Genomic DNA, 27958 nt, shown 5'->3' on the forward strand with positions numbered 1-27958 from the left:
TACTTCTGTTTCTTTCGTTCAAGAGTTGGAGAGGTTGTGTTAACAATATATACGATGCTACTGTGCTCAGACATGCAGGAGAAATGCAATATATTAATTCTCAAATCACTAGTTTGTGAAATGCCTTTCTGGTATCCAGGGGTTTTCAGGACTGTTACACTGATAAGGAGTCAAGGGCAGTCTACTCATGGGCTGGGATGGCTCTCGTGTGAGTAGAAGGGAATAGAAGAAAAGGAACAGCAGATTAAGAGCTGGACAGTTTAGTGTTTCTCTGCTTCCAAATACTGATGTTTTTCCAGCTCTTCAGTCTGCAACTATTTAAAGCTATCTAGCGGCTTCATTTCTGAGTTATGGCCTGCCCTCCTGAGTGGTGATGAATCAACTCTGTAAAAAGGCTTTCTATAGGAAGTCATGGTGTACAAGGAGAACCTTCCACTGGATAAACAAATTTTACATAATTCCTGTGGGACAGACAGAAAGAGAAGCTTTCCCTATAGACCCCAATAACAATGTTATGGTGTGAAAGTCACTATGAGCAAAATACTTAGGAGGCCAGCAACATGTGGAGGAATCTCTAAGATGCCAAGTCTTCTCCACTGTTTGCTCACCCCAATAAAATAATAGAATAACCTTGAAATTTTGTTGTTTTTTTAGGCAGGGATCCCAAAGTAAAAGCCTGGAGGAAGGGAAGGTACAGCACCATCAAAGGGCTTAAGATGCATTTGCTATTCAGGTTCTACCATCAGGGCTCAGATCATGCGGAATTAGAGCAATTGGAAGGAACTTAGTATGCTCTCCTTTTCTGAAGTCTCTTTGAAAGATGGAGACAGCAAACATACCAGGTGAGTCCTGCCAGGTGACTTTCATGTAAGGGCAGTTTCTTTGCAGGCAGAGGTGCAATTTATTATTCCCTGTATCAGGTTTAGTGAAAGAAGACTGAGAAGCTATAATTAAAAAAAAGTAAATGAAAAAAAATATTGTTACCCCTTAGCTGGGCAGCTAGCTAAACTAAAAGTTCCAGTGGATTTTTTTGGTTACAAGAAAAGAAATAGATGACAGAGCCCAGTATCTCTTTGAGGCAACTCGGTTTTCTTACTAAAAAAAAAAAAAGGAAAATCTCCTTCTTCCCTGAGTGGAATGGGTCAAAAATAACAAAAGACAGTTTAATCAAACTTCCAAGTGTTCTTTTTTTCAGCCAAACTGCTTAGGAAAGCTCTTTTTGGACTTTTTCTCAGTACCATGTTTCCAGTGCTTATTTTAGATGTCTTTGCAGTTTTCAACTTTGTATATAAGTCTCCATTGCTGCTGCTTGCTAATAGATAGGTAACTCTACCAGCCAAGGTCCTAGACCCTGCATTTGGATCAGGAAACCCCTCCCGATTCACATTCTGCAGTTTTTTGCCATATACCTGTATTTGAGGTGGAACATTTGGATTTTCTTGAGTTTTCTAGTTGCCTAACAGAACATAATTATTTTCTACACTTACATTGTGTGAAACACATCACTTCAGTCTACCAGCCTCAAGGAACTGTAACCTCAACCATAACATTTTTATAGCTTGAGAGAATTTTTTAAAACTGAAAACTGGGATTAAGATTGAAAACTCTTATAAAATAAAGTTGATACTCAGTTACATGTGGCTTTGTGATTGATGACTGGATCCCACTCAGCTAACGTTGGTTTGCCAGTAAAGCCTTTATGATTAGGAGAATTTTAGGTCCTTTGAGTTTCAGTGATAGATTCCTTAAAGCTGCTCGGGCTCCACTGGATAATTGCTTCATCTCCAGGGCGTCACTTTAGGCCCAGGGAAATGTGGGATCTTCTTTAAAACAGTTGTACTTTTTGAAAGCTGTTTGTAATCTACAACATTAAGCAAAACAAAAGCAGAAACAGGAACAAATGATATCTAACGCCTTGCTTGACTCTGGAGGGCAGTTTTATAGTTTACTGTCTAATATCCTATTTGCTGAAGAAATCAAGGATAGGAGAAAGCTATAATGAGACTGGGTGAGTTTTGACTTGAATTTCTAGCATGTTTTTCCTTTCAGGTTAGGAACTGTGTGTGGAAGATCTGTAGTTTTTAAATCGAAGTGAAGCCACAAAGCCTCCTGCTAGCGGAGTTAATTTCTCTGGTTGTGCTTAAAATGGTTCCTCTGTTGCATGCACAAATCAGCTTCCTCTGTGAAAGCAGTAGAAAGCTTGGCTCAGAAATAACATATTGGTTTTGACGGAATAATTGTAGGCCACAATTCTTATAGCTATATTTCACATTTTTTCTCCAAAGTATTGCTGTCTTTCCCCCAGTCAGAAACTGCAGAACCTCACCCATGCAGTTGTCACATGGATAGATTTTTGGCTGCTCAAAGCAGGAAGCTTTCCTGCACCTCGTCACATGCGGCTTGCAAGGTTGTTCAAAGGCAAATTTTGGTAAAGTTGCACAAGAACATAAGTAGCACATAACAGTATAGTCCTCACTGGAAAAAAATCGATAGGGATGTAGCATGTTCTGTTGTTGCTCAGTGGGAGAGAGAAATTCCTGCTTGCCTTAGTCTCTGAGCTCTTGATTTAGAGAACTGGAATCCTTTCCAATATTGTCCTTATGGTGAAACTTGGGCCCTTGCTAGTCCAGGTATAGGTGCAAGGAAATTGTGAAATTGCAGGAATGGTAAGGGAGAATTAGAGCAGAGCTGCCCCACACATTGTGCTGCCTGGAATATATTCTGCTCCCTCATGATTTTCATGGGGTTCAGGTTTTCAGTTTGGTAAGAACACTTTTGAGTGCTATTGTAATGACACTTTGAGCCATGTATTTTCTCCCTTACATTTCTTCTTTTCACTTTATCATCTCACTTCCTCCATTCTGTTGTCTTTGACGCTGCTGTATCCTTTGATGCTGCTGTATCCTTTGATAGTTTTTCCACTGTACTTTTATACTTACTTTCCATTCGTTGTGTTTTCCTTCATTCTCTAACAATTATTTTTTCCTTTCTCATTCTCTCATTCCATTACTATCATCATGCTTTTTCCCTTCCCACATTCCTAAATTATCTATCATCGGTCACTTATGCTTATTATTCATAGTGTTTCTGCTTTTCTTTCTGTTAGTTTCTCTCATGAGATAAAAACATACCCATGCACATACACACACAGTTGCTTTCTTCTAGCCTCAGTCACCCTCACATACACGCATCCCTATTACCACATATGATTCTTCCTTCAAGGGGTGTTTTCTCTGATTCTCTCATATGCAGGACCTACTGCTGACTCCAGTGAGGCTTCATTTGTGTGCATCTCCCCAGTGCAAAGGGTAAAGCCTAATGAGCGACTGGGAGTAGAGCAGTGTCTGTGCCTTGTTTCCCCCCTGGAGGTCGAATAGGCAATAGCAGAACGAGAACCAGCACAACATCATGCAAGTGATGCGGGCTAAGGATGCCCGAGCAAGATGGCAGCAGCACTGAAGGAGGTTCCTAGCAGTGGGGGTGACTCCTGGTCCTGCAGGACTGGGAGAACAGTAAGGGCAAGGACTGACTGACTTTGCTCTCGTTGGCTTGCCGGTGGAGGGAGGCTCTTAGTTGCAGCCTACCAGGTAAATGTCCCCAGTGAGACCCACCAGTGGTTGGATTTGCATGTGTGGCCTTAAGCCTGGAGTCCAGCATTAAAGCAATACAAGATACTGAGTCTTCTTTATGTCAGTGGAGACTCCCTTTGGAAAATATATTGCTTAAATATATTTGCTTATTGCGGCTGTGTGGTGCTTAGTTGACAGCTGGGGTTAAACCACAACAGTATCATTCAACTGTAAAATAATCTAATGCTTGCATAAAGTAAACCTTGTTGACTCCCTTTTTAGCAAAAGCAGCTATTAATAAGATAGATGCTTTCTTGAAAAGCCTTTGAAACCTTGGGAAAACCCAGAACTCCTTCTGCCTGGAACTGTTGTTCTTGAAACTCTGTTTTGTTCAGTCCTTCCTTTCTTTTTTCTTTCCTGCTTGCTTTCTAGCCAGCATGTGCACTGAGAAGCAAGAGCTGCTGCTTTGTGGTCGGAGAGGCACAGCACCAGTAAGGCTGGCATTCAGCATGTCCCCTTTTGCTTGAGAGAAACATGCACTAAAAGTCTGGAGAACTAGAAGTGTGGCAGTGGAGACAGCTTACTTTTTCTATCTGAGCCAGTCGTTTGTGCTGCTGCCGACTCTGCCCACTGCTCTTCCTGGGGAAGGGGCAAAAGTGCCTCTTTATTTGCTTACAGGGGTACTTAAGGGCTCTGCTGTCACCTGTATGCGGAGTCATTTGCAAACAGGCTGTATCACTGGGGAGCAGAAATGTGTTTTTTTTAAACCCTAAGCAGATTTATAGTCTGGTTTCCTGTCAGATCTTTGCATTTTCCTTCTCCGCCCCTCCCAGCCTCTGACACACTTTTTCTTACTTTCTGTGTCGCTCTTTGCTGTTCTGAGACCGGTGCACTTGCTTCCTTCATTCCTGATTCTCCCTAAACTTTTGGCACTTTAAGGGCCAGGGGGTGTTTTGCTCCTTGTGTTTCCTTTACTTTTCAACAGCTGCAGAGCACAAATAACCTCTCCAAGACTGCTGGAGGGACACTGACAATTGCATGGAGGCGACGTAGAGAGTTTCAGCCTGCAGCAGCTACAGCAAGACAGCCCGGTCACTCATGAGCACCCAAGGTAAGGAAAGCAGCTGTCAGATCAGCTCCACCTCACTGCTGGCTAGGACAGTGCTTGACTCTAATCACTACAAGTTCCACTTTCACCTTTCACCTTTTTTGTCTTCATTTTCAAGAGTATGTTTCTTTGAAAATGATTGCGTTCGCGCCTTTCTTGCCCTCAGCGGGTCTCGTTGTACTTTGCATGCACCAACACTTGGAGCTCAAGGTTCAGTGAGGTGAACCGGCTGTAGCTGGAGGTGCAAACGTGTTCTTAAAGAAAGTGTGCACTGGGAAGGAGAGTTGAAATGGAGTTCTAGAGGGGAGATGAAAGAACTGATCATCAGCACTGGTCTCCAGGGCATTTCTGGTTCTACCCATAGTGTGTTGTGCCCTAGCCTTTTATTTAAATCTCTTCATTAGTTGAAGATTTTAACTAATAAAATCTTTCTTCTTTGTTTTTTTTTATCTTTTAATTTGTTCTTCTCACTACCTTTATTCTTTTCTCAAAGCTAATGTGTCTCTTACTATCTTTTTCACCATCTTTCGCCTGTTTTTAATCAAGCATATTTTCTGTGACAAATGTTCCCCTTGTTCGTTCCTTTCCTTTCCCTCCACCTTCTCTTTCTTGCCTGTGCAATAGACTGTACATCCTCCCCCATGTTCTTAATCTTTCTCTCCTTCCCCTCTGTCAGTTCCTTCTCTGTCTTGTGTTCCCCTTTCCCATTGCTCCTCTCCCTTCTCACACGCACTCCTACTTCCTGCTCCATCCGCTTTCTCATGCACACAGCATACCTTGCTGCCCTGCAAAGTTAATTTTGCACACACAGTGATGTTGCCTCTCCACTGGATTGTCCTCGCACACACATGCTGCTTTCCTGTCTGCCCCTTTCATGTACGTATGCAGGATTTGCATATTTACACGTTTGGGGATGCATCCCCAAATACAAGACTTTTATACCTGCACAGCTTCCTTCCAATTCTCAGACTCATACTTAGTCATTCACAACAAACAACTGCTGTCATCCTGTCTCTCTGTTTCTTTCTGTCTCACAAATAGAATTTTCTAACACCTATAACACACCATAGCTTCCTCTCCACTTGCAAATACAGCCTGCCCTGACTTTGTGTATTCTACCCCTTCTCTTTCTACCATCCCACTCCTTCCTAAGTCCTTAACGCCAACTCTCCACCAGGTTTCTCTATCTGTTTTTATCTTGATGTTGCATTCATATTGGGAGGAACTACTGATGCAGATGGTCTTGCTCTGTGCTGTCTTAGCTGAGTACCTGTAGGGGAACTGGAGGAAGTATTGCAGTCTCTCAGCTCATCTTTCCTTTGCAGTATACGCAGGCTGCAGCAGAGGAAGAGCTTAGTGATGGGACTGAAGGTAGATGAAAAAATGGGAGAGCACAATCCAAAATGCCTTTGGAAAACTGCAAAACCAGTTCTAGTTGATCATAAGCCTTTTTACTAAACTTTATTAAGTTTTAAACTTCCTGCTCCACACCAGAACTTCTGATCTGACACTGGTGTAGTTTTTGTCCTGTTGATTCCTATGGGATTTCACATCTCAGAGGTAGAAGTTCTCAACTCTAATGCTGTAGTGGGAGTAACTTTGCTCCTAGGATCTGGAAACAGCTCATTGCTTTTATACCAGATATATTGGTTAGTCATCAAGATCAGGCATGGCTAAAAACTGCATCCAAGGACAATATCTGGTATTAATCCTTATTTAAGTTTGTAAGCTTTGAACCAGATATGACAAATAAGTACATTTCTTTGATGAAGCCTTTTAGCCTCACCTTCTTAAGCAGGGCTATTGAGACTGAAGATTTATTTCTAGGGATGTTCCGATGTGGGCTTTGGGGGACTGAATAAGGATCACTTATTAAACTCAGCTGAATTAATAAGAGAATTATTATGTGGGAGAATTCTCTTAGGGATCTGCCCTGCTCTCTCAAATTGTCCATCTCCTTATGAGTGAAAGGAGCTTAAATTTTGTGTTTGCAATTATAATATACCCTTTCTGATTCAGAGCTAGCAAACTGTGGCCTTTGAGCTGTGAGCATTTTCTTCTGAATACAGAAGCACGTACATTAAAATATCTTTGTCTTTTGGATCTTCGAAAAGTCCACAAGCTTAGAACAATAAAATAAGAGATGTTCATTTTATACATACAGGTCTAATATGACTCTTTCTTACTCTGTTACAACTCATCTTGTGATGTGAAAAGTACTTGTGTTCCTTTTAGTCATTCTGCAAAACTTGTATGATGATTTTGTGCTTTGTTTTTTCAGTATTCTGTGCCCCCATTACTGGTTCTTTTTGTAAGGCCTTGATGTCTCCCAGAAATAAATTGGCTGAGACAACATCTCTTCTTTCTCTCTCTCTCCCTCCCTCCTTTTTGTTTTTCGTCATGATAGTTTGCTGTATGTTGAGTTAAAAGTGGGCATTGTCAAAGTTGGGTTGTGACAGTTGCAAGGGGACCTGGAGCCAGAAATGTGTGTGTGTGTGTGTATCTAGTTTCTTGAGCCATGTGTCTGGCAGAGGAGAAATTTCAGCTGGAAAGAGCCTCGAAACTTTCCATCCTACCCAGCAAATTGCTATGTTGAGAGGGCTAACCCCAGAACAGAAATTCAGAACCACATGTTTGACTCCCTGTTCTTACGCGAATAGTTACTTCCAATTAGATTTAACTCCGAATTAAGAGAAAAATAAACTTTCAACATGGGTGAAAAGAGAACCATCTGACTGGATGTATCTGTTAAAATTAAAGGCAATTTGAACCTTCTCCAGAAGGATGCATCCCAAATAACTGGGATAGGCTGAAGAAATCTGAATGTGATATACCAAATGACCTTGGTTTATATACTGTTGCTTGGTGAAATTTTTAATGAGATATATGGAATGATTGCTCACAGAGGAGGAAATCTAGAGACGTCCTTATTTCTCCCAATATTATGCCTGTATTATTGAGAGAGAACAAGCTACCCACTTTTTAGCAGATGTCTCAACTCTCTCTTTGATATTGAAACGCATGTTTCATGAAATACGAATGTTTCACTTAGATGTGGTCATTAAGGTTGTGTAACTGATGGTGGAATTTGACCTATGGCAGCTTTCTTTGTAAGTAGCCTCCATAGCAATTTAAACTTAAAAGACCAGGTCTTGTGACTTTCAAAGTGGAGGGTAAAACCATAAACCTCACCAAGTTTAGTCAAGTTTTGCCACTGATATGAGCGAGAAATTATTTTTGTCTTGGCTGTTTTGTCACTGCTGTCTGTAGGATTTGCATTCTCAGAACACTGTCCGCTTTGCTGAGAATACAGTATCTGCAGTGAATCTGCAATTCCTTTTTCAGAACAAATGATGGGGCTTTCTCAGGTATACATGTAATAAGATTCTCCATCTCCTCCCTTCCCCCAACTCTCCCTTAAGCGCTGCCTTCACCCTCTAGTCTGGATCAGTTATTTAATGGCAATGAACAGTTTCAGGAAGGTAACCTTTCTGCTTGTGATTTGTTCAAGGACTCTGGAATTATAATGGTTGCTGTCAAATGTATATAATTGGTCTCTGTGGCACACATACAACGAGTGATAAAAGCTTCTTTCTCTCTACTTCTTTAGTCAGTATTCTCTCCCTATATTACCCTCTCACTTTTGCTCCTCTCAGGCAAAGGAGAATACAGTGCCAGTCTGTTTAAAGTGCAATTTGACAAAATAGCAGATCTGCCACATGCCCTGTCATGGTGTGTCCCAGCTGTGGACGGTGGATTATTCCTTGGCTGGAGGTTTTCACACTGACTTTAGTTAAACATAAAGGTCTTTTCTGAACTTTGATTTTGACCACCTCTCTTCCTTCATAATCTTCTGCCAAATATTTGGGATCTACAAATGGTGATAGTTTGTGAGTACCATGAATTCACATGCTTAATGATCTACAGGGGGTGCATTTAAAATTTTACCAGTGGTTAAGGCCTTTGTACTTTTTAATACAAAATACAAACACACAGGGTTTTTTTCACAGCTCGTAAAAGTACATTACTAATAGCACCAGAATTTGGCAATGTGTTGTGCACTGTCTGCTATCACTGCTGAACGTGTAGTGAAGAGAATATTCTTGTTATGTTAGTCCCGCAAAACCTATTTTATCTTTACTGCTGGATGGGACATTACTTTCTAATGCTGTCTACTTTGGTGAATCTGTTTAGCAACTGAAGAGGAAAGAGAAATTTGTCAAATCTCACTGGAAATCTCTCAGAAATGTCAAATGAAATGCTGTAACATTCTAGTTGTGTCAAAAGGATAAATGTATATACAGCTGTGTATGTGGTATTATTTGTAGTAATTGTTGCCTCAGTGAATTTGTCTGTGTAAAGTAACATTGTGTAGTATTAACAGATATGTTTGTTCTGGTCCCTGAGGCCAGTTTGGCCTTACACAAAGACAGTTGTTATTTGCCCAAGTCTGGTAGTCTGCCCTGGTTTTTGTAGTTCAGGGGAGGAATTCAGCTTCATTGTAACCAATGAAAGGATTCCCACTGGCCTCCTGAGCACTGGTTGTTTGCTGGCAAATTTTCCTCAGGTTGTAATTGAGGCACTGAAGAGTAAATTTAACATAGGGTTTCTGTTTAAAATAGGATAAGGATTTTTTTTCCATTTGAATGCAGAGAAGGCTGTATGCTAGCAGTACATCTATGGTTATCATTAGCAGTTAATGGATTGTTTCCACTTCATTTTTTACGGCTCTATATGTGTATAAACATTTCTAATCTAGCTGTGCCCATACTTGAAATCAGTATGAGTATGCTTAATAGGTTGTTACACATGTTTAATATATTTGAGCACAAAAGTGAGTTCCTCCGGGGTTTGAAACACCAATAAAGAAACCTTTCAAATGTTTCCCTCTGTGAATTCTGAATCCTGAGCAAACTGGGAAAACACCCAAAGGTTGCTTCAACTCTTTTTCTAAAGATTACACCAAATACACTTCATTTCCAAACTACAGTGCAACTGGTGATTGAATCTTTTCTCCTTGATCATCAACTGAAAGATTATCACATTTATAAGATCATTTGAAGGCTTTTGGCTTTTAACAGCTCAATTAAAACACCAGTGACATTTACCATTCACTGACCAAACTGGCCTGTGTTTAAAAGTCTGTGTTTAAAAGAATGTTTCCTCCCTGGTTGCAATTTTGCATGGATCCTCTCCAAAGTCAACTGGTGCATCCCAATCTTTTACAAGAACGTGGTGGTTTAGCCCCAGTCGGCAATTAAGCACCACACAACCACTCACTCATCCTCCCCCCCAAGTGGGATGGGGGAGAGAGTTGGAAGAGCAAAAGTAAGAAAACTCGTGGGTTGAGATAAGAACAGTGTAATAATTGGGGAAAAAAATGTTAATAATAAATTGTAATGAAAAGGAAAACAACAAGGGAGCGAGAGAGGAACAAAACCCAGGAAAAAACAACAGTGATACAACTGCTCACTACCCGCTGACCAACACCCAGCCAGTCCCCGCGCAGCGATCGCTGCCCCCGGCCAACTCCCCCCAGTTTATATACTGGGTATGACATCATATGGTATGGAATAGCCCTTTGGCCAGTATGGATCAGCCATCCTGGCTGTGCCCCCTCCCAGTTTCTTGTGCGCCCAGCAGAGCATGAGAATCTGAAAAGTCCTTGACCAGTGTAAACACCACTTAGCAACAACTAAAACATCAGCGTGTTATCAACATTATTCTCCTACTAAATCCAAAACACAGCACTAGACCAGCTACTAGGAAGAAAATTAACTCTATCCCAGCCAAAACCAGGACAAAGAACAAGTCACAGTGTCTATCCAGCAGCTGCTGCCTGCATCTCTATTTCTTGGCTTTTTCTGAATCATAGAATTGTAGAATCATTTACATTGGAAAAGACCCTTAAGATCATTGAGTCCAACTATTAACCTAACACTGCCAAGTCCACCACTAAACAATGTCCCTGAGTGCCACATCAAGGTAGTTGCCGTTCCGTATGTTTTTAATAGTTTATAATGACCTAGTTAGCGAGATCATCAAACTCATTTCACTAATGTCTTGCACTGACTGAAAATATAAAATTCCATAAACTTTTTCCACCTTCTTTACCATTGCTCAGCTTATTTTCTCCTGGTAAAAAAACCAAGCTTAAGATAAGACTCTTCTCTGCTACTACACTGCTAGTCTTCCTTCACAGTTCCTGCCAAAACATTCAAATAAGTCTCAATATTTAATTGTTTAAGAAGACTTGGAGTGTGTTTTATCCTTCCAGTAACATACTCCTGCATTTCCACTTACATATTTTTCAGAAAGTCCAAAGACTAACATGTTTTCCTGTAGAAGGTTTAAATTCCTTCTGTCTTTTATTCTCTCATTTTTGCATTTATGCCATGAAAGATATCAATGCAGTATGAAACAAAAAAATATTTAAACTTTCGTTTTAGGACAGAAAAGAGTGTGTTTTTCTTCCACTTTAGTTGTTAGAAAAAAGTGAAGGAGTATTACATTTCCTGTAATGCTGGAAACAGTGAATCAGGTTTTTTTTAATCTGCAAGTCTGTGGTCTGAAAGAAAAATGATACCTGGGCATTTCATATGGAGTGTAACACTACAGAATGGTGGTTTTGTGACTTGCCCATATCCGTAGTGAGAGCAGTATCCAGGCAGTTTTGCTGGATTAAATGCTGTTGACAGCAACACTTTCAGTGAATCACTGAACAACTAGGGTTGCACACCTGGGAGAGTAGTGTCTGGCTCGATAGTTACTTTAGAAGCCATGTGAGAATACGGTATCAGGAAGGACTGAACTTTTTCACCTACAAAGAACACTTGGAAAATGCTAGGTCTAAGGCAGAAATGGCCAGGATTTGAACGCCACTTTGAAGGCTGTGAATTTAATGACAGGCTCCTGATACATTGTAGAACTTTCCACAATGCAGAAAAATGCAAACTCATTGCAATTGCATCATTATAACATGAAATAGTGCATAAATCCAAAGCTATTTGAGCAGGGTAGTATTAGAAATATTGGATGCAAACCTATTAAATATCTAATGCCACCAGCACAGATCTAAGTACAGTCTCTGCTGAAAGGGATTGGAACAGTAAAGAAAATTTGAACATTCAACTACTGTGAGGAAAGAACGTGAGAAAAGGCGGAGGGTGGTTTGTTACTGTTTTTTGGTCCTCACAGGACATCCCAAGTCTTCTCTACCTTCAGTCTGACCCGTCTGTCTGACGTGCCTCATTTGTCTTGTTTAACGTCTCCTTTCCTCTTCCTTTCTGATTCTGGTTACCATCCCACATACACTAGTTTCATCAGGTGAGTGAAGATAACTAACAAACTTCTCTCTATACAGCATACTTTAGAACTGAAGGTATCTGTCACCTCTGGTTTGTGACTGATCCTAAGGGAAATGAAGCAATGCATCAAGCACAGCAAATGAAAAAAATAAAAAATCAGAGGGAAGGCAGAGATAGGCCATTTTGCTTTAGTAAGGTTTCTAGACCTCACCGACAAAGTCATATTTTCATCTGGGAGATTCTTCCACTTCTCTTCTTTTCTCTTGTAGAGAATGCTTAACACACAGCTGGCTGTAGTAGTACAGGTTGTTCAGGTTGTTGTGCTGTGTTCCAGACAACATGGTCCAAAATTGATCCTCTGGTCCTGCATGTAGAGCCGCTGTAAAGAGTCAGATCAGAGCATCAGACTCTGTGGGCTGTGCAATGCCACATCTTGGCATTCTGTATTATGCTCTACATGTCTAGAAGTGGGTTACTTCCCACTTTCCTCCACCCCTCACCTAGAGGCAGTGAACTTCGTAGTCTCGGACCAGAAATTCGTTCTGCCATGAATTTGGCCTTACACAAGCCCAAGAGGAGACATGCAGCTGTCTGCTGCTCAAACCAGCAATCCTTATTTCCTGCAGAGAAAAACATAGTGAATTGAGTAAACGCCTTCTGATGGTTGGATGTGGGTTATGAGCCACCAGCTGGACCACTCTGTCCTGAAAAGGAATGGCAACATTTTCGGCTAAGTGCTAAAAGTTTGTATATAAGAATCCAAAAGGAGAATATGGTTATTGCTTTAAACTTATTTTATCCTTTAAAAGTATGCTTTACCAGAATTATGCATTTCAGATCCTCAAACGGTGGAGTGAGAAAGTTTAATTCTTTTTTTTCCTTGCTAGGGTGAGTGACATCATAAATATTAGAAAGAAACAGAAAGAGTTATTCAGGAAATTTGAACTGGGATAAGTCTGATTTACAGAGACTGACATCACCACTCCACCGGAGATACCAGGGCCTGTGCGTGTCAGCTGTTTGAAGAAAGTTGGTAGTCCTCACCCAGCTCACCTCAACTCTACCATTCACCTCATCACCACAACTGCTAATAAAATGTCCAGTGTTTCCCAAGTCAATCTTGACGATAACATCTCTGGGTTGTGGCTGTTTGCTATTCCAAGTGAATGATAGTGTAACAGCAATGTAAAATTGTTCTGATGTATATGACGTCAGGCGAAATAAAAATTGGTAGCAACTTTTGATATTTTTGGCCTTGCATTTTGAGTAAACGTTATCAAGGAGAGCAAGAGGCAAAATTCTATTTTTATCAGACATCGTTTGTTTCTTTTTACTTTTTTGAGGTCAGATTTTGACTCACTACAGTTAAAGCTTTGCCAAATCTTATTTTAAAACTTTGCTGAATTTTATTTTTCTGATAAGACTTCTATTTCCTAGTGATTAAAAAATTGTGGAATTTGTGGAACGGTACTAGGAAGTATTGGCTGAATGTTGCAGTATCTCTGCTCTTCGTTCAGATTCATTGCAACTGCTGACTCACTGAGTTATGCGGGACAGCATTCCAAAAATGCCTGAACAGCTTCAGCCTCTGAGACTGTGTTTATGCATCTAGCAGCAACCCTGCTGAAGACCTGGCTTTGGCCACTTGTTGCTGCTTTTGCACTACCTTTTGTGCCCTATTGACAGAAGCATTTGCAGGGTCATGTGGCGAGCTGGATGAAGAAACTGATCCAACTGAAACTTAACCATGCAAAAAATTATTTTTTTTCCACTGGACCACCTCCCTGCATTGAGAAGCAGGAATGAGCTGCCAGGATTACACTAACGACTCTTCTTACGATTTCTAAAAGCTGTTAAATTCCAAAGGTTGTCAGAATTGAATCCTTAATATCATATCTGTTAATGAGAACATAGGCTCCTGTGTGTTTTTATCACTTTTGAAAACAGGACGTAGGTAAACTGGGCTCTTTTTGCAATTTTTACAATTTTTTTTAATATATTCAATGTATTTTAAAAGACAAAGAACATGAATATTAGAAAGGTGAAATACCAGTCTTCCTTCTCACAGCTTCCTTACTTCCAAGCAGGCAGGGATACTAGGACAGAAAGGGCTAATTCTAGGGGAGGGAAATCGTCAGGATGTCAAAGTAAGGTATATGGTTCTCCTTCCATATTTTTACTTTCTCAGAGCCAACATTTTTCCTGCTGTATGCAAGGAAGAAAGTGAAGACAGAATCTAGAAAATGAACTGTTCCTAAAGTGGCTTCTTGTTGCTTTTCATCAGAATATAGACTGTCGCTTCTACTAGGAGGCTTTCAGATGAGAGATGCAAGGAGAAGCTCTAGGTATAGCAGGACAGCTGAACATCAGAACCTGCAGACTGTGCCCTTGGTTGTGGCAATGTGGCTACACGAGTGTCATTTACCCACTCTGCCTGCTGGTCCTTACAACTGGTATGAAAACAGCGCTGTACTCATTGGCAGCTGCCCTGAAAACTGAACAGTACTTTTAAAGCATGATGAGATCATCAAGAGAAAATTAGTCTGACAGCGTCCAAGAAAGCTTCACTGTCCCCAAATTGCTCCTGCCCTACTACATAGAACATTGCTTGATGAGTAACTTCTGCTTTCCATTACTGGTAATGAAGAAGAGCTGGTTTTGTCACGTTGCAAAGCAGTAAGCTTTTATAATGCTGCAACCACAGTCTTGGATGTTTCCAGCTTTCCTGTCACATCAGGGAGTGTACAAGAATTAAAAAGTTGCCTACCCATAAGTAACCAGGACCAGCACTAATAAAGCCCTTTTTACCCTAGAGAATGTTGTCATTGAGAGCAACCAAGGGGCATGCCCACACACACAGAGTTACTCCAAAAGCTTTTCTAGCACTCCAGGAATTATTAATAATTACTTGCTCTCAGGACAGGTCCTGTAAACACTACCTCCCACACTAACTTGCTATGAACAATTTCAGTGTGAGTATAAGGAGAAAGTACAGTTTTGTGGTTACTGTAGTTCATCAGCCCTTTCAGAGCTCTCCCACGGTACTTGCCCACTTCTCACCAAGTCCTGTCTTCTGTGATGTTCTGTATTTTGTGCTCCCTCACCGAGGCACCTTATGGAGCAACAGTAGAAGAACGCCTGTCCCTGCCTTCACCTCAGGTAATCATCTGTGTTGCTGTGCAGGGAACCGTACTCATGTAACCCTCTCCTACAGGCATGGGTAGGCAAAGACAGATCAAGAGCTGTCTCTTGAGGACTCTTGGAGTCCTCTCAAGAACTCCAGAGAGAGGATGGTAGAGGTTGCTCACAGGAGACAGAATTTCACTCAGTAATGCCAACATCAGTGCTGAAGTCAGCCTAGGGCACACGTTCTAGGAATGCTAATAATGAAAAGGCTGGACACATTTCCTGTTTAAAGAGGCTTTTTAAATTCTCCATATGCTTCCTTTAAAAAAATTCCTTTAATCTTTCTGATGTTTGCAGTACCCCAAAGAATAATAAGAGTTCTTTCCTCAGTTGATGAGTGTATTGCTTTTATAGGATTTGAAACACTTACTGACCTGGGTAGCTTTTGAATTCAGATCCAACTTGCTCTATCTTACTTCTGTTTCTAATCCAGACTGAACCTTATCTGTTGTTATTTTGTATTTCATATGATGCTATACCATGCTAGGGTAATTACTGCCATAGAAGATAGAAGGGCCTTGCCATCAAAGGAGGAAACATGTGAGCACAGCACTTAATTCTTAAAAGATCTGAAACCTGAGTGGAGGAAAGCAGGAGTTAAACTGGCTCCTGCATAACAGTTGTTTTGTTTTACGCTTGATGTTCCATCCCTGTGCCTAATTCCTCAGTCTCGTCTTCCATGGTGACTTCGTTAGCAATGAGATGCTAATTAAATTTCATATTTATGATTAGAAAATAAAATCATTGGGCCTTTTTTAAATAGATTTTTATGAGTCTTGGCTCAGTTAGCTGAGTCAGCAGTATAGATTCTGCAAGGCTGAACTTACCGGCTTTGAAAAAAAAGATAAATAGAGCAAATAATGACGGAAGGAGAGTCTAATCTAAAACCTCATACAGTTTCTACACTGTATTAATTTTTGAGCATAAGAAAAATAATTTTGTTTTTGCTCCTCATAGAAAGAAATATTGTTAGTCATGTAGAAAGAACCCTTCTTTTATTATGTCTCAGAGGGTTCAAAGCTTAAAATTTCATCTAATTCTTAAAATCTCAATTGTAGTTGGAGACAATATGCTGAAAAGAGATTGATGCATCAGCAGCGTTTACCATCACCTGTTAGCTAGCAAAATATTTATTTTGTGGATTCAGAAGGGTTAGAATTAACACAGGTAAGCACTAACACACAGCATCTGCCCTCTTCCCTGTGGAATGTGTACTACTGGAGAGTTTATACAATACTGGAGAATCAGAACTACTTAAATACTGCTGCCAGACAGATTTATAGGTGCTATATAGAGCAGTTTCCTATTCATGTAAAAATTAGCACCTCATGAAGCTTTAAAGGCCCATTTTTCAAATACTTAGCATTTGAAGAATGCTCCAGTTGAGAAAAGATTTTTGAAAGAGCTCAGCTTCAATTTAAGCATGTAAGAAAGACCTGATTTTTAAAAGTGCTTAACACTCAGCAGCTCTGTGATTCATAACGCTATCTTATCCCACAGTCTGGGGCAAGTCTTGAAAAAATCTGGCTGTTTATTTTGATGCCACCTATGCTCTTTGAAAATCTGACCCTAATTACGAGTTGTGCCCTTGAGTAGGAATGAGAAATAGGGGAAATCAATCCTCACGTGTGGGAGCCATTTACTAGTGCTCATAGTGCATGTTACCTTACTTCAGACACAAATACAACACTGCATTTAAAACAAATGCTTTTCTGCACATTCTGCAAATGCTTTTGTTGTTAGCTTGTGATACTTTATGCTATGAGGTACAGTTAATGCAGATAGCAGATAAGGAATTGTTATGCTTCAGGGCATAAGTTAGGACAATAAAACAGAACTTCCACTGACTTTTACTTGGTTGTGATGCCTTACCACCCTTTGTACTATTATACATCTTCTCCTAAAGATCAGGATTTGGGTGCATATAATCCTGCAAATCTTGCTTTTGTAATCTTGTTTGTAGATGCTGTTTAGCAGCAGCTGCCCGTGCTTAGAGACTGGGATGCTCACAGATGGAGTGTAATTCTGGCGTCACTTTACAGTTGCTATTTTCACAAATGTTTATTTCCACAGTCTGCAGAGAATTCAATAAAATTCTTGTACTTCCTCTTATGTTGACTCATTCCCAAGAACCACACTCAGGTGAAGACGGATAGTCAGATTTCTTGCTATTTTAGTACTTTCTTTCTTTGGTCTTTTAAAAAAATACATGTTAGCTATGAACTGAACTGGCCAGAGTTTCCTGATGAGAACAGAGTTTAGTGTCTTCCAATGGTTCTGGGATAAGTTTTCCACACGGATGCTTTACGGCATTTTATTCTATATCATCACAGCAATGGACTTCGTTATGGAGAAAGCAACAGAACATACTTAATTCCTCCTTGCAATGCTTTGAAGGTAGGAAATACAGAATCGCTAAGTATTTGGTATTATCTCTTCCCCAAGACAGCAAGACAAGGTCATAGAGAAGTTACCACTTACAGAAATAAAGTACAGTCCCATTAAGTAAAGAATGAGACAATTTTTGCTTTAAATTCCTATAGAAGTGACTTAAAGGAGCCCTCCTGCAGGATGGGAAGTGAATTGTCTCTCTATTTTCCAAAGGTTGCTTTCCTGCTCTTAATTGCAGGCCTTACAGTGAGGCTTCTTTGGTGACATAGAATTGTTAATGAACCCCAGCTGTAGTATCTGCAGGAAAGGAGGACCTGTCTGAGGTACTCCTCAGCTCTCTGCTGCTCCATCTGGAGCACACAGCCTTCTGTGGCTATAACACTTCCTCTGAGACTTTCCTCTGCAATGGTGTCATGTTTGAAAGTTACCCACAACCTCTGTTCAGAAGAAAAGAGAAGTAAGGCAGCCCCCAGCACCTTTCTATCTACTATATATAGACAGGAAGTTTGAGAGAGAGGATGGTGGGCGTACGTTTCCGGAGCGACATGACACAGTCCCGTGACATTGGTACAAGAAGAGAGAGGATGCAGAGCAAGAAGAAGAGGAGGTGACCAGAAAGCATAAGTGGGAAAAATCTATTCATAAAACAAGTACAACCATTTCCATGTGAAAGGAGAATTCTAATTTCCGGCAGTAAAATAGCAAGCTCCTTCTGATTCCTGGTGAGGTTTTGTCCTTCCTAGGCCAGGCTGCTTGTGATCTGTTACATACTTTTTCTTGTCAGATGGCATCCAGTTGTCTTCTGTGTGTTTTGTGCTCTGCTGGCTGACATGTTCATGCAGCTCTAAGCAAGCTTACAAGGGTAGAGGATTTTGTCAATGAGCAGAACATCAATGACTATGGCAGTCTGTGACTAGGAGTGAAGCTTACTTCTTCCAGTGACTTTGAGGTGGAAAGACTACAGGTATTTGTTATGTAAGGCATGTCTGTCATTCTTCAAGCTGCAGTCAAACTAGCGTGTGCAAGGCAGCAGTCTGTTCTTTAAAATTAGGGTCTATTTTAAAGTATAGTTACAAAGAGGTCGCAGCTGGAGTAAGGTATAGCTATCTGTTCTATCTACATGAAGTTGTGTGTTTACATAAAATGGACAAAATGTATATGTGAATTGTAGCAGTCATCACTCTTAGGAGACTGGACAGTCGTTGATCCAACAGAATATATTGTTAGCAATTAAGAGCTAAGCATGAATGGATAAGACTTCACAGAGCTAGGTGGGGAGCTTTGTAATGCACCTTTGCATAGTGCATTTAAGATATTTAACTGAATCGTATTCTCATCACAATCAATGCATGCTGCCGTTATAATGCAGTAAACAATTTGCATGTGGGTTATTTTTCATGTGTTTGGAGTAGTATTGCTTGTTAAGGTTGATTTTTATACAAGGGTTATGAGAGTTGGCTTCTTATTTTTTCACGCTTTGTATTTTGTGTATTTTGACTAACTGTAGGATTCTTAATATAGGGTTCTGTCTTATTTTCCTGTCATGTTATGAAGCCTGCTATTTGAAATATTATTTTCAGACTTTCTTGGGCCATGGTGAATTACAGTGAGATTATGTGACAGCGTTCAAGATTGGAGTGTAACCTTTCCTGTTGTAAGAATGGCCTACGCATTTACTGTCAGTTGTTGCTGAATTTGGAGATTGTTAAACTAGAGTGCAGTCCTCCTATCTAATGTGTTCCACATTATCCTTTGACTGTTTGGGAATGAGAGTATCGCCTACAAGGAATCATTATCTGACTGCATGGAAGATCTTCTCTGAGTGTTTTTTGTTACTTTTTTAAACTTGTGTAACATAAGAGTTTGTAGAAAGTGTAAATTTTATAAATAAACAGACTAAGTAGCAGTTTTGTATGGCAGAGCTACACTTCTTTCTCTTTTCCTGTTTTATGTGACTCGTCGTATTAATAGACGTGAAGTGTTAATAACACCGATGAGAATCAGGCTATCTGTGCAACGGTTATGCGAGTTTCATATGTATGTATCAGCTAATGAATCTTTGTCCTTACCAGGTTCTTATGTAGCTCAGTCTGTGCAAATCCCTTATCAGCACTGGCTCTCTGTACCAAAGAATGCGCTGGGTTTTGTAATGTGAGTGCACATTTACTGGGACCTAACCTACGAACATCAAATCCATTTGCATGTTTCGGTGACTTGAATTTTTAATTCAAGACGACTCCTAATCACACAGTACTATACGCTTGCCCCCAGTTGTGCCTCTGCCTCCTCTTAAGCTAGTGAGAATCTCATTATCAATTGTAAAAACAGAGTGAGTCAGTCTCAAGAAAAAATTAACCTGGGACCTAGTAATGACTTCTGAAGCATTTGTTGGACCAGCATTCTCATGAGCCCTCGGCAGCCTGAAGATGACAGCTTCTTTTTTAGATCTTGGCTTTTAGCGCACATTAGTTGAAAGGAAAAGCTCGTGTCAGTAGCTAATGCTGCACTCAAGAAAAAAAAGCCAGATATATAAACATATTTGTACTACGTTAGCACAGTGATTTCTGTTGCCCTCCTCATCATCATGTGTAACAGGATGGAGGATGTGTAGATTAAAGCATTTATTAAATGTCAGGCTTTCAGCTCTCCACTGCTACTTTGCAAGTCCTTTAAAATGGATGCACTAAATTCCTGTGGTAAATTATTTATTTAAATTATTGTGCCATTATCTTGATTTGCATGCTCAGAACTAACACTAATTTCTAATGTGTCAGGATCTGTGGCAGGGCCTTCCCTATTTATCCCTTCATTTGCTCCATACTCCTTCCCTTTGCCTTTACTAAGGCCTTTCCTGTTACCATCTCTACCACACTTCTATTCCTCACTTTCATTCTCTTGGGTTCCCCTTTCTCTAACTTTCTTTTTCTTTTCCTGTTCCCCTTTTATATTTCCTTTTCCCTTGTCCTCACCATTTTTCACCCCCAAATCTCGTCTTCCTCTCTCCTCTTCAGTTTTTTTTCTCCATCGCTTATTGCTCACCTCTCTCATTTCTCATTTACTTTCACATATACTATCATTTAATAATGGTCGTATTAAGTTTCTGAAATCTGGGTATCAGATTCTTAAACAACATGGGAAAACAGAATAATATCCATCTAATCACCACTGTAGTCATTGCCATCTGAAGGGACAAATCTCTCTTCATTGACCCTAGAGGGAACATAAGCAACTAGTTGCAACTAGAAACCAATCTTTAGAGGGCATTCTAAGGTAGAAGTATAAAATGGTGGAATGAAGTTTTGAATAGATCATTTTCCAGTTGCTAGAGAGGAACTAGGTTTCTAAGTTCAACTAGATGCCTCGTTCAAATTGGTGAGATGAATCCACCCTCTAAATTTGCTCCTCTATCAGTAGTGCTTAGACGGTATGTTACTGAGGGAGCTAGAAGCATCTTCACTGTATGTAGAAAATAGCGACACAGAAAAATGACAGTCGTCAAAATATCATTTAAGCTATTTGTAGAGGAGGATTTTTCCATTTTCTTTGTTTATTATTGGTGATATATGTTCTACACCCAGATCTGATTGGATGTTGCATGTTCGAGGTAGCACAATCTGCTGTCGGTTTGCTATTGAGACAAAATTATTCATTTCCTTCCTGTGCGATAAGATGATAAGAGCTCTGAAGTTCTGAAGCTGGCAGACCTGAGGAAGACATAGATTTTAGATATTCTGACCAGACAGAGGACAAAATAGGAAAGCATAGATCTCAGCCTTTTATGAAACAGAGATCATTACAGGATCCTAATAAGTATTACTGCACTGATTAAGGTCTTTTGCAACAATACTTCATTGAGCAAAACAACATTCTTCATGTGTAAATATTTTTTTCCTCCAGGAAGTGATAGGTATTTTATAGAATTTCATATGCAATTTCAAAAGCAGACAAAAGCTAAATGTAATAAGTGTGCAATTCAATGCAAGGATTGTTCAGCTCTTAAGCAATATTATCCTGCAATACTGAAAAACTTGTGTATCTTTGTTGCATACAGTGTTTTCTGGTTTAGGTGATACTAAGCAAACCATTGGGTGTACTGACTAACAATACTAATAATTGATCCGTGCTTTATGTATGCATTACCCTTTATTTTTTTCTGAGATGGAGTTTTATATGGATCTGTTCTTAGGAGAGTAAATAAAGGCAAAGGAGAGATAATTAAAGAGAGTTCCTTTGTATTCATTCTTCTGGCCCTCTTCTGTTATCTGTTAGGACAGGAATAGTGATTAGAGACAAATCTCTGATTTATTCTATTGCTTTCTTTTTTTTCACAGAGCAGAGATACTGAATAAGAGCAACATGATAGAATTCTTCTTTTTCTCTCACTTGGTTGTTGTTGAGCTAATAGTTACGAAAATGAGGGGAATTTTCTTTCCCTCTTCCCTCTTGTAGAAGCAAGATGAATATGCCTCCAGAGCCCTTTGAACCAGTTAGGGAGTTTGTTTTGGTTATCTCTGTCTCTCTTCTGTTCAGAAAATGGGAGCAGTATTTATGACTATGGCTATCATCTGGCTTCACTGAAGATCTAGCTTTACCTCACTGAAGCTTTGCAAGTCTGCTAGAGTTTTGGGGGTTTTTTGTAGGTTGTATGTAACAGGAAGATTGACTCAATGGAATTGAACAGAATACATTTGTGTTAAAATAATCCGATTTTGTGTTTAAAGCTTCCTGCTCTTCTATTACTTTGGTATCTCTTATTCTATATTTTTCTTTTATATTTTGTTGAAACTGTGGCATTCTGTAAGCTGGTTGAATCTTTTACATAAAGAGGGGGTCCTGATATATACAGAATGGTTCTTTCCACACACAGCCACTGTGACCTACACCAGAAATACAGCCCAGTCCATTCAACAGTGCTGCTGGCTTCAGAAAGCATTCTAAGGCCTGCAAAATCTGAAGTAATAAAACTGCACTAATAATAAATGTTTTTCTAGGGCCTTCCCATCTTGGTGGTTCCAAGTGCTTTGCAGTCACTAATTAACGAGTCCTACCTTGTCACTTCTTACCAGCCTTGTTTTGAGGTGGGGACACTGAGGTAGAAAGAATGAATAAAAAGTGCAAATACTTAAAGGCAAATGAAGACACTGTCTCCTCTCCTTTGCGAGTCCAGATTTAGGCACCTGTATGCAAAAAATTTGCAAGTATAGGTAAGAAAATCTAGTCTTCTTAATCCACGCTTAAGCCTTTTAGAAGTGGTTTTCAGTACCATAGAACATCCAGCAGTGCAGCCAACGTAATTGGAAACTGCTGGTATTCAGCATTTCAGAAAGCCAGGAGTGCAAATGGAGCTCTCCTGTCCTTGAGCAAAGGAATATAATTTCCTTATCACACTTTAAACTGTGACTTTCCTCTAAAATTAAAAACAGCTCTAAATCCCTTTGTGGTTTTGTGGTTCTCTGCTATTGCAAATCTGCACGTATCCATGCAAGCAGCTTTTGAGAAATTCACGTTGTTGTTATACTTTATCATGTGAGGTGCTATACAAACTTGAGGGAGAAAGGGTATTGCCCCATGCAATCCAGAGATATGCGTAGAAAGAGGATGTAATACAATACCCTCAAAATATTGAGGATTATTATATACACACTGTTAAAGTGCTATTTTCATCGTTATTTTTGCTTTGAAGTGTGATAATTTATATGTAATCCTTTCCTGGTTTACATACTCATATTTAGTATTTAACATAAACTTATGTTCTTATTAACTTATAACTTGCACAAACATTTTGTGTGTTGTGGTTTCTTTTTAAATACTGCCAGTCTGTGAACATCTGTGAAAAATGCAGAAGTCCAAAGCATTAAAATAGATCACCTCTTCCAGAATAAACTTCCTTCTGCTTCTCAGTATGAGGACAATACCCTTTTTTTGTATTTCACAAAGGAGATACCAAGAAATCAGAAAGCCTAGCCGAAGCCTTTGCAGTCTGCTACATGGCGATTCCTCAGTATCGACAGGCTGACAAGAATTCAGAGCAAGGGGATGCAAATAATTAAACGGCTGAAGGGTTAATTTCTGCACCATCATGCAATGAATCGCAAAAAATGAAGCTTTGGATGTGACCTGATGATGAGCACTTTAGAGAACCCCTGGTTCTGAAGCCTGCAGGCTTTATTCCCTTGATCAGTGGAGAGTGTCACTGACATATGAAAGTGTGGAGTCTGAGTGAGAACAGAGAGCAGCTTTAACTGCAAGGTGATTTGTTCAGTTGAAAAATATAACAAAAAAAATAGCAAACACATAGAAAGATTCATTTGTGTGTAGCAGCCAAGAGAAGGATAGTCCCTGAGAGAGAAAAGGAGATGAGGGGAGTAGAGTGTTTCTTTTAATGTAAAAAGGGATTCTCTCTTTTATTTGTCTGCATCGACAGAGATCTTTGAAATAGATGGGACTAGCTGAGATTATTACTGGATTAAGATCTCCTGCAGTTAAAAGCTATGTTGTATACTAACTACTGAAAGGAGCAGCAGGAGAGCAATTTTTTAACTGCTGGGGCGATTCTTATTTCTTTTTGGTTAATGTCTGTTGAAGTCAGTCCAAGTCTGTGACTTCACACCTGTGATTTGTAATGGATGCCATAGTATTTCTATGACATATCACAACTTCTGAATGTGTTAGGTTACAACTCAGGAGGTGTTGGAATCAGAAACTAGATAATGGTAATAAAGATCAGATTAAATAAGTGATTACACATTTGAAAACACTTTAAATCTGTCATTTTTAATTTTAGACGTGAAAACAACTTTTCTGCAATATCATCACAGGAAGGAAGGACAGAAACAGAGAATAAGTTCTTTTAAATACCTAGAAAATGCATGTGCTGCTGAAAATCTTTTAAAATTAAAGCCACTAATACAATACCTTTGGTGGTTTCCCACTGAGTTTCAGTTGTCACATCCATTTTTTGACCAGCATACCAAAATTTCAACCAATCACAAGCATTTTATTTCCTAGTCAACATTATATTACATACTAAATCAAAGAAATATTTGCTCACTAAGAAGGGTGCTGTACTCACATCAGCTGTCCATTGCTATTGTCTCTGGAATAGCTCCCCAAGACAGTGGAGTTACCTGGGGGTTATACTCCTTGACCAGTCTGGCCAAAGAAACACAACGGAGGCAACACCTCAAGCTCTAGGAAAGAGAGGAGTGCTACAGTTACGCAGCAGTAACCTCTGAGAGGTGCCGAACAGCACAGTGAGTTAGGAGAGAGCTTAGCTCTGCTTCTGGTAGGGCATTTCCAAGGTGGAAATCTGAAGAAGAAAGCCAAAGGAAGATTCTGAAATTCCTACATGGCAGTGAGGGACCACTGTGATAGTAACTGTGTTTAACAGGAGTTTGCTAGCAGAAATCTCCTTTTAAAATTCTTAGCCACTCATGCAATATACTTATTACTTTCCCATTAAACATTATGTCCCCAAAATAACAGTATGGATGTATTATGCCCATACACGAGGGACTATTTGATAAAGGTATTTTTAATGTCAGGTAAAAAAACCTATTCATGTTGAGAATTACGCTGATGAGTGAATTCTTCTTTGAATGATTTAATGGAGAAATCCCTTCCTAATGTCCTGAGGGAACTGCTGACAGTGCGTAATAATTTCTGGTTCAGTGCAGCAGATTACAAGATATCTTGCCTTTTATGAAATTCAGGCAAGTGCTTCTTTTGCACCCTGAGGTCCATCTGTGAGCTTCCTGGTATGCTCCCCAAAATTAAAGGGCCTGCAACACACCTTTTTTTGGATGCAATAGATAGCTGTGGCTGTAAGATGACTAAGATACTGTGTGACCTTCTGCTTTACTGCCTTCTACTCCCAAAAGATCAGCTTCTCCAATTATGTAGTGTTTGTTAAATTCACCTTTGAAGTGAAATACAGTTATTTCCAGAATAAGTGGTGGAGAGTGAGGTTCTTGACAATGTATGTGTACTTCAGATGAAGCTATTTCACCTTTAGCATTCCTCCCACTGCTACCTACTTTATATAGCTTTTTCTATTGTTTTACCTTTATACTGTTCATTACTGCAGTGTCATTTTTACCACATGTAAATACTGGGATTCGGTAAGGATTTCATCCAGCTTGTGAGGAGTTCATAAGACCAGAGAGATTTGCCCATACCTGCAGCTACGCTCCCATGATTCTGGATCCCGTTGAGCAGACCTGGTCTTCTCCGAGGACTGTTGTCTCTCCCGGCCCATTTAATAGCAGTCACTGGAGTAATGAAATCTACATGCCAGCAGCAGAGCAAATGCTAAATAAGTAGTTCCTAAGATGTGAAACTACAAAGACAAGAACTCTGGGAGAGCTACTGGAGTACAGGAGAAGAACAAAACCCCTGGCAATACTCCCCTAACCTGTCCATAGTATCAGGAACCCATCCAAATTTTTCTCATGGAGACGTTGAACCCCGGCCTAGGATTTTGGACAATTTGGGAAGGCCTTTGAAAGCATCAAGCAAAGAACATGCACTTTTGTAGGACTATTCTGTATTTCATTATGACAGAACACTGACAAACACATTATTTAGCAGATTAGCACTTTTGGTTTTAGTTTTCAAAATGAGGAGTTATTAGCCCCTGGCTATACAGATTAATAGCTGGTTTTACCCAGTGGTGTTCAGTGTAAACCAGGCTGCTCTGCAGTTCCTAAAGTGGAAGCTGAGGAAATCGTAACACAATGGAGAGAACTCTTCTGGTCCAAGAAAAACAACATGTTGCTTTTGAGGTCTTTAGTTACTGATTACCAGCAAAGTCTCATAAAGCACAGCTCTCATCTTATATGACCTAAGAATTGCACATTCTTCTTATACCGTGGTCTCTGATGGGGTAAAATAACTCTTGAAATAGAAGCTTATCTTCTTTGTGCCACCTGGATCACAAGATCTTGAGAAAGCTAGAATGCAAAAATAAGACTTCTTTCAAAGGTTAACATTTATTACAAAATTAAGAAGGAAAGACTTCTACAAAGCTTCTTTACCCTTAACTTTAGTACAAGTTTTCTCACCTCATTGTTGCCTGCCTTGTAACCTTCTCTAATGAGGTGGTTACAAATTAGGAGTTGGCAGGAAATTGCTTAGCAAGCACTCAGAAATCATGTGATAATATTTGCATGAGTCAAGAACATTTTCAGACGTCAGTGATACAATGCTCATACTTATTCACTCATGCGGAGAAAGGCAAGGTCTGAACTCACAGGTACTTGCATTCACGTCCACACATCAGTCAACCTATTCACAGCTGCAGAAGGCAGACACACGTAACTGCTTGCTTATGAGTTAACTATTCTTGTGGTGCAGTCATTTACATGTGTCGGCTGATCACATACATGCAGGAAAAAATGGAGCTTCAAATCAGTCCAGCTGAGAGGAACAAAGGAGGTGAGAATGAAAGCCTTAGTTGCCTGCAGCAAGTTTTTGCCTTTGCGCTGAGCTCTGCATGTTCATATCAGAACATGCTTTCTTGCATCGCACGGTGCCCTTTACCGTTGCTTCTAATATGAAGAGGGATTCTGTGACTTGTAGAGACCTTCATGGAGTTAGCTGAGCTACAGATTCATCACTAGAGAGCAATATGCAATAGTTCATAGGCTCAAGATAGCACCTCTCTGAACTGTCACTTTCCAGGTGAGCTGTGGACAGGCTGCACTTCAGTTCAAACAGTTTCAATATAGGGCAAACCCAGCATTAGTCAGAAGTGATTCTAAGCTCATCCTATGTGACATGGAAGCACAAAAAAGTAACAGGATAGAAACTGTCCTGTTTGATGTTCATTTGCCAATTGTTTCTCTTGTTAAGGAGGAGAGCCAGAGATGGATGACTGCCTGGAGACACTGAAAGATGAGGAGGAAGCTTTGTGGGAGAATGTAGAATGCAACCGGCACATGCTGAGCCGGTACATCAATCCAGCCAAACTGACCCCATACCTACGGCAGTGCAAAGTAATCGATGAGCAAGATGAGGATGAGGTGCTTAACTCACTTATGCTGCCCTCCAAAATTAACCGAGCAGGTAATTATTTTGTGAATGGCTACATCTGTATTCCTATATGAACAGTATTGTTTTGCTAAGTCTGGAGGGAGCCTGTATCAAATTGCAGATTATCAAATGGAAACCCTGTATCTCATTTACAGGAGATTTAATGTAAAGGGGGGAATCTGCTGCTACTATTTTGATAACAATTATTCTTTCCAGTGCTGTGCAGACTGGAGCTCATGGGGTTCATATTCCCATCAAAGCCTTGGCAAATATTTCAGTTAACACAAGCAGCAGCCAATGTCATTCCAAGAGTAGGTTTTCGGCTGTCTTGCCATGCTTCATGATTTGTCACTGAAGGGTCTGCC

At 40.0% G+C, this 27958-nt stretch overlaps 1 protein-coding gene across 4 annotated transcripts in view; it reads left to right on the forward strand.

Moving 5' to 3' along the window:
- CARD11 (caspase recruitment domain family member 11) overlaps positions 1–27958 on the forward strand; it is a 116522-nt gene that overhangs the window by 60643 nt on the left and 27921 nt on the right. For 2 of the 4 annotated variants that reach the window (XM_075515468.1, XM_075515469.1), the window contains 4 exons: positions 655–842; positions 3253–3587; positions 4555–4680; positions 27414–27626. In XM_075515468.1, the coding sequence (XP_075371583.1) occupies positions 4668–4680; positions 27414–27626 (226 nt within the window). In that variant the 5' untranslated portion in view covers positions 655–842; positions 3253–3587; positions 4555–4667. Of the gene's footprint in view, positions 1–654; positions 843–3252; positions 3588–4352; positions 4681–27413; positions 27627–27958 lie in introns of those variants that run through there. The other 2 variants (XM_075515470.1, XM_075515471.1) reach the window with 2 other exon arrangements.

Source organism: Mycteria americana, chromosome 12 (genome assembly GCF_035582795.1).
Source record: "Mycteria americana isolate JAX WOST 10 ecotype Jacksonville Zoo and Gardens chromosome 12, USCA_MyAme_1.0, whole genome shotgun sequence".
Classification (NCBI taxonomy): domain Eukaryota; kingdom Metazoa; phylum Chordata; class Aves; order Ciconiiformes; family Ciconiidae; genus Mycteria; species Mycteria americana.